The sequence below is a fragment of the Camelus bactrianus genome, chromosome 27 (genome assembly GCF_048773025.1).
Source record: "Camelus bactrianus isolate YW-2024 breed Bactrian camel chromosome 27, ASM4877302v1, whole genome shotgun sequence".
NCBI classification, from domain to species: Eukaryota; Metazoa; Chordata; class Mammalia; order Artiodactyla; family Camelidae; genus Camelus; species Camelus bactrianus.
In genome coordinates this window covers 36,904,015-36,916,577 of record NC_133565.1, presented here as the reverse complement: position 1 = coordinate 36,916,577, position 12,563 = coordinate 36,904,015, and the positions used below count along the sequence as shown (strand labels likewise).

Genomic DNA, 12,563 nt, shown 5'->3' with positions numbered 1-12,563 from the left:
CAGACCCCAGCTCCTCCACTTCAGTGGCCTTGGACAAGCCCAGCTGCACGTGTAAATGAGGATAACAGTTGTATCTGTTCCTCGGGGTTATTGTAAGTGTTACAGGAGGCAGTGAATGTAAGATGCTTGGCTCCCAGTAAGTGCTTACATGTAAGCGATGGTTATTAGTGTGATGAGCATAGGACAGAGTGGGGACTCCAGATCTGGGGGCTGCGCGGCTCAGGGGCCACCTCACGGGGCTGGGAAGCTCCCTGCACAGCTTGGAGCAGAGGAGGCTGGCAGCCTTCTCCGCACGTGTCCAGTCCTGCTCTGCAAAACAGGAAAGGCTGCAGGCATTCAGGGCAGAAGCTGCTCCTGGAATAGACTTCACATTTGGCTGGACTTTTCTGGGAGGCGGGCAGCATGCAGTATTCATGGACGCTGGGTCAGAGCCCTCCCGTCTGCAGACTGTGGAGAAGGCACCTCCCCGCGTGCTCATTGCCACCTGACGGTGACCTGCTCCCTACGGTGTGAGGGAGGCCAGGGTGCGCCTGATGGGGAGGAGGAACCCCATTTTATGGCTCAGAAGACTGAGAAGCTTGCTCCAGAGACCCTGTGGCCTGGCTTGGAACCTGAGGGTCCCACGTTTGCTAGGGATGGAGAGAAAGTCAGTGGGTGACTCCAAACCCTGGCCCTCCCTGGGCCCTGTGCGTCCCACCAGGAACTCCTGGGTGTGGGGGCTCCGTTGGGCTCTTTCCTTCTGGGTTGTAGCTTTTGGGACCTGACTGGTATTCCACCAAGCACTGTCCCTCAGAACTTTGTGTGCTGATGGAAATGATCTGTCACCTGTGCTGTTCAGTATGGTAGCCACGAGCCACGTGGGACTAGTGAGCTCGCAAAGTGTAGCCAGTCTAACTGGGGAACTGAACTTATAGTTGACTGTATTTTAGTTAATCTTGAGCGTAAATGGCCCCAGGTGGCTAGCCGCTGCCTCATGGGACGGTGCGGCTTTGGCCTGCTCTCGGGTGCGTTCGTGGAACAGACACTCCCAAATGCCAGTGTCCGTAGGCACACGTCCTCATCGCGCGCTGCTCGGACACATGGGCAGCCAGGTTAGGGAGTCAGTGGGCCAGCACGAGGAGGCCGTGTCGCGGATGAAGGAGACCAGGCCTCAGAGAGCCTCGGCCAGGCTGGGGTGGGGCAGGATTAAATGTGGGTCTCCTGTCTGCAGGCCCTGCCTCCTGACCTCTGCTGAGCTGCTGTGCGGTGAGCTCTGGCCTGAAGGGGGACCAGGACTGGGGGTCAGCCTCCACCGTCCTGCACCCCCGCCAAGATCGTGCCTTAGGGGCCGAGGATTCAGAGGCAGACCCTGGAGGCCCAGACCCTGCGGGTTCAGCAGTCAGAGAGCTTTTAAAGGAGACCCCGCGCGGCCCAGCTTCATGCTGGGAACTTCCTGGATGGCTACAGCGTCTTCTCAGAAGCCCCGCCAGCGAGTGGGACCCAGGAGGACCGAGAAATGGCAGAGCTAGAGCGCACATCGGGCGCGGAAGCCTCCTGTGGGGGAAGGAAGAGGGAGCTCGGGGCCAAGCCAGTTGGGCCTCAGGTTTCTGGCACCGTCCCTCACACCAGAGGTTCTCAAAGTGGGTTCCCAGGGCAGACCCAGGACCGCTGCTTGAAGGTACTCCCAGTTCCTTCTAGATTTGAGCACAAGCAGCTCCAACTCTGCCCGTTCTGCATTCTGGAGTTCTGAGTGGTGTTTACTTAGAGAAAGTGTTCTCCGCTCAAAAGATCTAGCCTTTCATTTTACAGAGGAGGAAGCTGAAGTGATTACTGCCTGACCTGATGACCCCTGGACTCATCCACTTCTCTCCCTCCGGTTTGGGAACATGCGGTGTGTCCAGCCCTGGGCTTGGGAAGACAGCTGAGCAGAGATGGAGGGGACCAGCTGGCCACCTGTCGCTCACGGACCCAGAATGTCGTGGGTGGGTGCGGCAGACGTTTTGGTAATAGTGTTAGTTAGGGTGGCACGGCGTCTGCACAGCCCCCGTCCCGGTGTTCCCCTGCCCCCGGTTCTCACGCCGCCTCCACGTAGGGATTCCAGGACGTCAGGGTGGCGGATACCCAGACTTCCCTGACAAGGGTGCTGAGCTTGGAGAAGGAGGGTGCCCTATCCTGGGTCTCACAGGCGGTGCCTTGAACAAGACCAAGGGTGTCAGCCCTGCCCTGACAGCACGCGGACAGGGCGTCATAGCCCTGATGGGCTACCCCATGGGGACACGTGCCAGCAGCCACCAGGGCAGAGGTCTCCTGGGCTCCCCGGCTGACCGCTCTCCCCAAGGACGCACCCATGAGCTCCCCCTCACCTGAGTTAGAACAAGAACTGCCCTCATTCATTTTTGTGTTCCAGTTAAAGGGCTGGTCGTCATCTGGACGGTGCACTCGCTGGCCGCAGGAAATCATTTTGGGGATTGGAGGACAAGACACAGTTTGTCTCCGTGTGGAGTGTACGTAGTGATTATCTCAGAGGAGAAAAGAGCCTGCCTCCTTTTCTTAAGAGGCTGTGAGGGCCATTCAGCTGCAGAATGAATGCTTCTTCCTTCCGCCCGCTCCCCCACCCCCCGCCCCCTCTAGAGGGAGACAGGATGGCCCCGGGCCCAGGGAGAGGCCGCCAGGGAGCAGGCCGGCAGCCACGCACATCTGGAGGCCAGAGCCTTTCCCTCCATGCCTCCTGACCCTCGGACCGGCCCAGCCCCTCCTCCTTCTGCCAGAGCCTGGTCTCCACAAGTAAACAATCGAGGTCAGAGCCTCTTCCGCACAGGGAAGGGGAGAGGGCAGAACTGGCATGTGACACCCCCCCCCCCCGTGCCAGACACCTTGCCGGGCACTGTGCATTTGGTCACTTCATTGCCTCCAGTGAACTGGGTGATGTTATTTGCACTTTACAGATAAAGAAACTAATGTTCAGGGAGGCTGAGTGAGTAGTCTGGAGTCACACAGCTAGCAGACAACAGCCAGGATAGAAACCTTTGGACCCTTTCTGCCGGCCGTAGCCACGGTACAGCTTCCTCACACTCTGGGCCGTGCCTGTGTTGTATGGAGCAGGCACGGGGGCAGGAGCTGCGGAGGAGAGGCTGGAGTCGGGGGAGCTATGTGCTACGTTGGCAGGAACGTGTACGAAGAGTAGGAAGTTCCTGGCTGAGGTCTTAGCTTTGCCACTTTCCTGGTTGTGACTTGGAGCTGGTCTCGCCTCTCTGAGCCCCGGACGAGTCACATGTATGCCGTCCATGTTTGATGGGGCTAAAGTGTCCGCCCAGCTCTGCCCACTGGACAGCTGGGGCTGGGCGTGAATGAGGCGTTGCTGAGGGGGTGTCGGGGAGGGCCGAGGCTGGGGGTGGGGGCCGGGAGGCGGTTCTGAAGGAGTTGCTGCCACCGTGCTGTCAGGGGCCCATTAGCCCCAGCCGGAGAGCTGTCCCGAGGCCGGAGGCCTTGGCGTCCCTGTGGCATGGAGCCCAGAGGAGAGGGGCTGCTTGACCGGAAGGAGAGACATCAAGGAAGGGCTTGGACCCAGAGGCCCTAGTGGGGTGAGGGCAGGGACCAGCCCTGCTTCCTGTGGACAGGAGTAGGTACCAGCTTAAAACTCAAGCCCTCAGAACACTGAAGTCACCGCCCTGGGGTGAGACTCCTGAAGGAGACCCCACTCATCACATCCAGAGAACCAGGCAACTGTGCCTGACCTGGCCCTCGCCCTCCTCCCACACTGAGAGGTTGTCCAGCTGGAGCCCCTGGGAGGCTCCTGCTGGACAGCAGTGCATCGCCAGGCCCGGGCGGGGTGCGGCCGGGCAGGGGCTGGAAGGGGTGGGGTGCTCGGGTAACCTGTTAGGAGCAGGATTATGCACGTGTTGGGTAGCGTCTGTGTACACATGCCTTGTGTGACCAGCGTCCGTCAGCTATGTGGACGCCCTTGGGGGAGGTGGCAGTTGTCATTCCGTGTCACAGCAACCCAGCTGGGGGGACACTGCGACCCGTTTTCCAGAGAAGGCGTGTCGCTGGCCAGGGTGTCCCGTTCAGTGCTCCCTGACCCAGGGCTCCTCTCCGTTGCAATACAGTGTCTTTAGTAAAGTAGAGGAACTCTGCTGTCGTGGGGCCGGAAGGCCACCTGGTCCCAGCTGTTGCCCCACACTGCCCATGACCAGAGGTCGTCCACCTGAGCGTGAACTCTTCCAGGGACGGGAAGCTCACTGCCTGTCCGGGCACCTTCCTTTTCCATCTCAGGCAGCTCCAACCATTAAGAAAGTCCCCCTTTTCAGGGAGCTCAGCTGGGTCTCAGTCTTGTGCTGATCGTTCCTGGAAGGTTCGGAGAGTGGATGTGTGTCCTGCCCTCACTGGAACTAGCTGGGGGGATGCACCAGGATCTGGACTGGGCTGGGGGCAAGGGCCAGATTTTCAGGTGACCTCTTGGTCCCCCCACCAACTTCCCTCTGAGGTCTGGGCAGGTCCTCCAGCCTCACTGTGGCTCCTCCCGCTGCAGAACAGGGAGCAGTGTTTTCACACTCATGCCTCTGACCTCAGAATGAAGTCAGCCCCTTGGCAACCACAGGTGAAAAGGTCAGACCTCTGGGGCCTGTGGACGCCCTGCCTTGTCCACGTGTGTGCTGTGCCCAGTCTGGTCTCCCGGGTCTCCACCACCACCCTCCCCTGGGCAGCCAGCCCTCTCACTGCCACCAGCCGGGCCAGGCGCATGCTCACATGTTCCCTCTGCCCTGTCCTCCTCATCCTCACCCCCCCCCCAGGCCAGTGATAAATCACAGGAGCATCTTTATTGTCAGCTGAATCAAGCCATTACATCTGGCTCCTATAGTTTATAGGGAATCCAGGAATGGCTTTGACCGAAGCAACATGAGGCAGATCGCTAGAACATTTTCTAAGACTCAGAAACTGCCCCTCCCCAGAAGACTTTGACCCAGGTGATCTGTGGGCCACACACTGAGAGACCTTGCTCCGAAGGGTAGTCGGCTCAGGAAAGAGCCTCAGATGTCCAGTCAGGGGACTTGTGTTCATGGTGCTCTGCATTAGCTGTGTGGCCTTGGACAAGTCATTTAACCTCTCTGGGCCTGGTGATGGTGATGGTGATGGCTGCAGGACTAGGAGATTTCTGAGGGTGCCCTGTGGGTCGGGAGCCCTAGAGAGAATCAGAGGAGGGTGGTCGTTTGCCTTGTTGCGCACAGATGGGGCACCCACCTCCCCACCTGTGTCACCAGCAGTGCTCTCTCTCCGGGAACACCCAGCTGTGTCTGTCTGCACCTCCCATACTGGCTTAAGCCCAGTTCCTGACATGCAGGGGGCAGCCGACACATGTCTTTGGGTGGATGGTCTACTCTGTCACGTGGCATGTCCCTTAAGAATGAAGGGACCCTCCATCCTTTCTGGAAGGTGGTGTGGGGGTGTATTCTGAAAGCAGGAAATGTGTGAATGCCCTCATGCAAGTCTTTGCTCTCACGGGGCTTTATTGAAAAAGTAAATTGTCCATCTCGGGGCCAGGCACCCAGTTCTTGGAGGCTCCTCCCCGTCTCCCTGCATCCTGAGGACGGGCCCCAGGTGTTGCTCCCACATCCCTGAAGAGCAGCTGCCCTCCCACACGTGCCCAGCTCAGCCCTTCAGGAAGCAGTGACTGACCTGACCCTTGTCCCTCCCGGCCCCCACAGATGTCCTGGCGCCCACAGTACCGCAGCTCCAAGTTCCGGAACGTCTACGGGAAGGTGGCCAACCGGGAGCACTGCTTCGACGGGATCCCCATCACCAAGAATGTGCATGATAACCATTTCTGCGCCGTAAACGCCCGCTTCCTGGCCATCGTCACCGAGAGCGCCGGTGGTGGCTCCTTCTTGGTCATCCCGCTGGAGCAGGTAGGCCCCAGCATCTCCCCAGCCCCGGCCGAAGCCCCAGGGCGGAGAGAAGCCCTGCTGGGTCACTCTTTGGCCTGGTGCCCCTGTGTCTCTGCCCTCACCTTTTACTTCCTCATGGTGTGCCCAGTGGCTGTACCGTCCCCAAGGCTTTCCTGGGAGTCTCAAGTGTAGGCAGGGGATCCAGGAGACCTGAGACCTGTTCCCAGAGCTCCCTAACTTGGACAGGTCCCTTGCTTTGGGGTACACGGAGTTCCCATTAACCCCGAGGGACCGGATCATCTGGTCTCCGAGGCCAGGTCTAGCTCTCAAACTCTGCGTCCTGGACGTCCTTTCGGTTTGGAGCTGGAGGGATAGAGACCCAGCGTAGTCATGCCAGGCATCTGCAGCAACGGCTCACTCATTAAAAACAGTTCAAGCTCTCCACTGAGGGACTAGAAATAATTGACCTTCTGCCTCATCCCCCACCTCCAATCAGAAAGCTTCCCCCACTCCTGTGGCTGCCTTCGCGAACATAGCAAATTAAATCTGCAAAGCCTAGGTCATGAAATTTTGAAGCCCTGCCATTCAGGCATCCCCGGAGGCCCATGGGAGGTCACGCGCCTCAGGGAAAGTGCTCGCTGTCAGTCCCACTTGTTTACGGCTGAGCTCTCCCTCCCCGCCTGACTCATCTCCACGCCCACCCGCTGCCAAATGCTCGGGGAGGAGGAGGTACATGCTGGAGGAGGCCTCAGTGCTCAAAACCCTCTGTCAGCTGGTGGTGGAGGGTGGATTTTTCCAGTCTCAGATACCCGCCGTGGGGGAGCACGGATTTGGGAAAGCCTTTGGCCAGATCCTCCCTTCCACGAAAGGGGGCAGGTGCAGTGACAGCGACTCAGCCTGATGCACAGAGAGGTCCAAGGACCCGGCGGCAGGAGGTCCAGGTGCTAGTTGGGCTCAGCCACTCGTCGAGAGTGTGGCCTCGGGCATGTCTCTTAATCTCTCTGCACCTTATTTTCCTGTGATGGTAAAATGGGTATCTTACACTGCGATGTTGGCATCAAGGGAGATGATGGACAGAAAGCTTGCTGAGAACCACACAGCGTGTTAAGTTGTGCAGATGCTTTCCTGGAGCTCTGCTCATTGACTTTGCAGACACTCACAGCTGCTCTGCTGCATTCAGAGGATTCCGGTGTGTGGCTTGCCTCCCCTCCTGAACCAGAGGGGCTCAGGTGTCTGTCCACTCAGGGAACAGCTCAGCTCCACCCGTAGCGGCCTGCAGGTCCCCAACAATGTGTGAGCTGGTTCTTACTGGCTCACGCCCATTGCTGGCACCCTGCCATACTCTTCTACATGGCTTGCAAAGGTCAACAGTCAGTGCCTCACACCATAACAAAAATTAATTCCAGATGGATTAAGATCAACACATTAAAAAAGAAAAAGAAAGGCTGCAAGTGTTTTAGAGGAAAGTGGAGAGTACTTTTAAAATCATACAACAAGAAACGTCTTCCTGAGCCAGACAAGAATCCTTAAAACCACAAAGGAAATGATTAATAGATGAGAACAATTTTTAAAGGTGGTTTTTGTACTACAGTGAGACATGTAAGCAAATTAAAAGGCAAGCCACATAATTGAGTACAATATTTATAACACATAACAGACAAAAGATGTGTATCCAGAATATATAAAGGGTTAAGAAAAATCAATAAGAAAAAGGACCCACTAGAAAATGGGCAAAGGAGATGAAGCAATTCACAGAAGACGACATAGACCTTTTAGCCTACTGAGCAGGAAAAATTCAGAGTCACAATCTTTGGTGTTGCCAAAAGTGTGAGAGAGCAGGCAACCGAATACACTCTCAGTGTACTTGACGTATTTACATCTTGGTGAGATGTAAATGGAAGAACTTGGCAGCATCCAGAAACATTTAAAGGTGTGTATCCACTGGCCCAGCAAGTCCACTTCCTGGAACTTATTCTACAGAAATATTCTCAAGTACATTTTTTTAAAGTTTGCAGCATTTTTTGTACCCAATTTTTTTACAAACGTCAATTTTTTTTATTTCCAACAGAAATAAAATTTCTCTCAAATTGCTTAGAAGTTTCCAAACTCCTCTCAATTTCTGAAATGGTATCAAACAACTTTATACCACCCGTAGCACGTCTCTAGAATAGGATTCGATTTTGTAAGCACTTCAGGGACAGCAGGAGGACTCTCTACAGAGCATGAGTCTCTATCTATATGGGATCTTATGTATCTGTACACACACGTATGTATTAAATGGACGCCTAGTTTTTCAACTTCACTCACATTCTGTGATACATTTTGTTTAATTTTTTAATAATGGCCTGATGGTGACGGCTCATTCTTCCAGTGGGTTTCTGTTGTTTTTTTCTCATTTCGAGATGTTTGCACTTTACATAGTGGGCGATGATTTGCACAGCACTTTTGTAGCAGTGAAAACTGGAAGCAACCTGCAAGTCCATTGGTAAGAAAGTGGGTGGACAGATTCGGGGCCATCCACCCCGAGGAGTGCTGTGGAATCACCAAAGGTGATGTCGAGTAATTGTTCTCAAATGTTCAGCCTCAGAATCACTTTACACTCTTAAACACTACTGAGGACCCCAAAGAGCTTTTGCTTAGATGGCTTTATCTATTAACATTTAGCATACTCAAAACAGAAATGAAAGAACTTAAAAAATATGTACTTGTTAATTCACTTGATAGTAAATCCATTTCATGTCCTCCCAGAAAAACATTTTTATGAAAAAAATTATATTTAAAAAAAATTAATGAGAAGAATGACATTGTTGTACACTTTTGTAAATCTCTTTAAATTGTAGAAAAAAAATGTGTTACAGCTCAGTTGTGACAGCAGCCTGGATCCAGGCGGGAGACCAAGCAGCACGCGGAGAGTTGGAGAACTCAGGTTTATTACGCCGGCAGGCCCAGACAGGTTAGCACTCCCAGCTCTGGCCCCCGTCTGTAGGTTTACACAGGCTTTTATAGGCTGCCAGTTTACACTTTGCAACATCATATGCAAATAAGGTATAACAAAAGTTAACAAATTAGGAACAAGCTTTGTAGAAATAGACCAATCAGGAGGGAGAGAAATAGCCAATCAGGAGGGAGCCCACTTTCCTACAAGTAAGCCGTTTCAGAGGCAAAAAGCGAGATAATGCCGCCAGGCCAGGGAACTGGCTGGTGCTGGCAGGAGAGTGGTGGCCCTGCCTGGGGTCCTGCCGGTCCTGTTCATGCGGCTTCCCGCCTCGAAAGTAGTCCGGCGCAGTGGAAGAGGGCTAGACGTGCACGTCTGCGTCTGCGCTCGGCCTGCTGTGAGAGACACGCCACGAGGCTTCTGGGAGGCCCCACTGTGTGCTCCCGAGAGAATGAGCGTGAAAAGGCACGTGGTGTGGAAACAGTTTTAACCCAGCAGACGCCCTGAGAAAGTCTTGGGCATCTCCAGGGGTCCCCGGATCGTACTTCGAGATCTGCCGACGCGGAGGACTATTTAATGAGAGAAAACTTACGACGCAGCTGAGTCTGGAGGAGACGGGGGACGCACGCCCGATGCTGGAAGTGGTTCTTTCTGCGTTTGGGGATCACGAGCACACTCTCACTTTCTTCTTTTTCCTTAGCTTCACTTTCTAACATTTTTTAGGTGAACAGAATGTTCTGTACTTTAGTCGGGGGAAAAACAGTAACACCAATTTGTTGATGTGAGGAGGGGACCCCTGCGGTGTCAGTCAGGGTGGCCCTCCTTTTGTGTGTGTGACCGACGTTTGTCGCCGAGTGACACGTGCTTCTGACCTGGCCGGGGAGAGTGCTAGCAAGGTGGGCGTCCCCAGAGTGAGGGTGCGGGGTGGGGGTGAGGCGCCGCAGCTCCTGGGTCTGAGCCGTTCCTTTCCTCCCCGGCCGGACCCCGGTGTCGGAGACGCTGTGCGTGGGACCTGCGCGGACTGCCAGCGCCCCTGCTGCCTGGGCCGAGGCCGCGCGGCTCCTGCCCCCTGTGGTCAGGGCCCCGCCCTCCGCTGCGGCCCGTGGGCCGGCTGGTCTGGGGGAAGGGGGCAGCGCTAACAAACGGTAATGCCGGTCATGCCGAACTCAGAACCCCCGCCTCATCTGTCAGCAGAGGAGATGGGCTGTTCCCCGTGGGTCAGTTTTCTAGGAAGAAGGTGATGCTATTTTAGCTCTAGGCTTCTCCCCCTCAGTTTAGATAGAAATCTCTTCAAAAACAGTGTCTTGTAATATTCAACAAAGACGCAAGAGAGATGTGGCCATTTCTTGGCAAGTCCCTGTCATTGTCTGGAGCGTGAATCTCATGGTGGCACTTCTGTCCCTCCCTGCCTGGCCCCGGACTCGCTTCCTAAGCAACCAGGAGGCCCCAGAACTCGGTCTGCTTCTGTAGCTCTTCTCTGAATTTTCTGCCCTCTATGTCAGGAGTCCTTCCCTTCCTCTCCTGCTTCTCGGAGAGGTTTGGACCAGGTGAGAGTAGCACTCGCCCGGGACCCCCAGACCCTGTCCTGAGGCCGACTCTTCCAGAGGCTTCTGCTCTGATGTCCAGTTTCCCTCAAAGCCAGCTTGCCTGGGACTTCAGTGCCTGTGATTAAAACGTCTCCCCCTGTAGGAAGCATGCTCACAACAGCTGCGAGCAGCGATGGTGCCTTTGTGCAGCGCTCCAGCCCAGCAAACTGTCTTACCCAGTCCTCCCCAGGGCTAGGTGAAGCCCTCCCCATTTTACAGCTGGGGGAGCTGAGGCTGCAGAGATGGGCATTCGGCTGGTCAGCGCAGGAGCTGCACCTGCAACCAGCTCACTTACTTCTGAACCCATGACTCTTCCCACTGCCCAGGACACGGGTGGACAGGGACGTTCTGGCCGGCTGGCAGATCCCGAAGGCCTGGATCTGTCTTTCCCAGGGCTCTTGTTCAGGCTGCTGTTGTGAAGGCTGGAGCTGTTTATCCCTCGTTAGCATTCAGCCTCCAGCTCTCCCCTCTCTGGAGTGGAATGTTAAGCTGCAGATGGGGGAGCAATCAGCACCCTGATTGCCTGGCACAGCTGGAGGGGAAGTATGCATATTCCAGAGGCCAGGCGCAGCGCCCAGAGGCCGGATGCCCACTCGGGCCTCGCCCCTTCCCTGCTGCCCTTCACCAGGGCCGCCTGCAGTGCCTCCTCCGCCCACATTCCAGGCCACGAGAAGGCCACGTTCCTGCCTGAGCTTTAGCCAGTTACCTGGTACCCCGCTGGCACCTGGTAGAAAGGAAGGAAGCCAGGCCCGGACACCAGGCATCTGGGTTCTCCCCGAAGCCCCGCAGCCCTCAGCCCCAGCGTCTGCTAGGATCCCCTGCAAGGCTTCTGAGGCTCCAGCATCCTTCCTGCATCTCACCTCAAGTCCCACCTTGGAAGTCCAGTTCTTCTCCCCACTTTACAGATGAAGAAGCAGAGGCTTGGGGAATTCAGGGGACTCCTTCGAGACTGTACAGAGCACAAGTGGCAGAATTTAAACTCAGGGCTCCCACAGCCGCGTGCAGCCCACCTTGCGGAGGGTTAGGGAGAGGCGTGTCTTAGATGTGCCGTGTTGCCATTACTGTCATCTGAAGGCCTCAAGGGTCTCCCCGAGCAGCATTCGGCCAGCACTTTGTGAGTCCTGTGGCGCGCTGCTACCGCGTGTGCCCGTCTCTTCTGGAGGCCAGGAGAACAGGCCTCTCCTAGGCTGTGCGGGAGCTTCCTCTCTGAAGGGTGGAGGCAGCAGTTTCCGTCAGCAAGGACAGGTGAGGGGAGCTGTCCCGGAGCAGGGGACTCACAGAGAACATCACTGCTTCAGTCACGGGCAGGCCCTGGGCACCCGAGTAACGTCAGGCCTGGTCTCTGAGACGCCCGGGGGCATCCCATTGGTGGGCCGGGCAGGTGGGAGTTCCCCGAGAGGGTCCTGCCCACGTCTTGCTCAAGGGACCAACTCCGTGCATGTGGAGGGAGCTACTGAACCTGTCTGTCTTAACTGCTTCCTGGCGGCAGTTGAAAATGACGGGCATTATTGCGTCCTCCAGAAACCGGAGCCCCTGGTTAGTTTATGTTCAGATTTATCTGCATATAATGGAAATAACCCAGTTCTGGATTTGGGACGCTGAGCTTAGTCTCCAGATGGGGGTCCCTCTTGCCCCCCCTTCACATCTGCTTAGTCCCCACAAGCTGTTGGTGGGACGTTTCCCACTTGGTCTCGGGACTGGGGTACTGCCTTGCCCCCCAGGCCCAATCGATGTGGCCTCCCCGTCTTCTCCTGTTGTATCAGGGTAGCGGTCTAACTAAAGCTGGTCTCCTCAGCTCTGCAGGATGGGTGGTGGAGGTGGGCTGGGGCAGAAATGGTGGCAGAAATCCCCAAGGCATTTCAGTGAGGAGAGCAGAGCCCTGGGATGGGAGAGCAGCCCAGGACGGAGGCTAAGAGATCAGGTTCTCGAAGCAAACAGTCCTTGCGTGACTCTCTGCCTTGCCACTTCGTCGCTGTGTGACCTCTGGTGAGTCACTTAACCTTCCTGTGCCCTAGCTTTCCGTTCTGCAAAATGATGGAGTTAGACCACATGATCTCGAGAGTTCAGTTTAGCTCTCACATTCTGTTCCCTTCTAATACCATTTTATGCAAATATGTCCTCATTAGTGTGCTGGTAGGCGCCGAGCAGAATATATGATTGGCTCCGTCTCATCCCTGAAGG

The 12,563-nt window shown here is 55.8% G+C and overlaps 1 protein-coding gene across 6 annotated transcripts in view; it reads left to right on the top strand.

The window, feature by feature from the left end:
• CORO2B (coronin 2B) overlaps positions 1–12,563 on the top strand; it is a 100,328-nt gene that overhangs the window by 41,237 nt on the left and 46,528 nt on the right. For 4 of the 6 annotated variants that reach the window (XM_010955336.3, XM_074354279.1, XM_010955334.3 and 1 more), the window contains exon 2: positions 5,682–5,882. In XM_010955336.3, the coding sequence (XP_010953638.1) occupies positions 5,682–5,882 (201 nt within the window). Of the gene's footprint in view, positions 1–1,786; positions 1,962–2,386; positions 2,484–5,681; positions 5,883–12,563 lie in introns of those variants that run through there. The other 2 variants (XM_045516941.2, XM_010955332.3) reach the window with 2 other exon arrangements.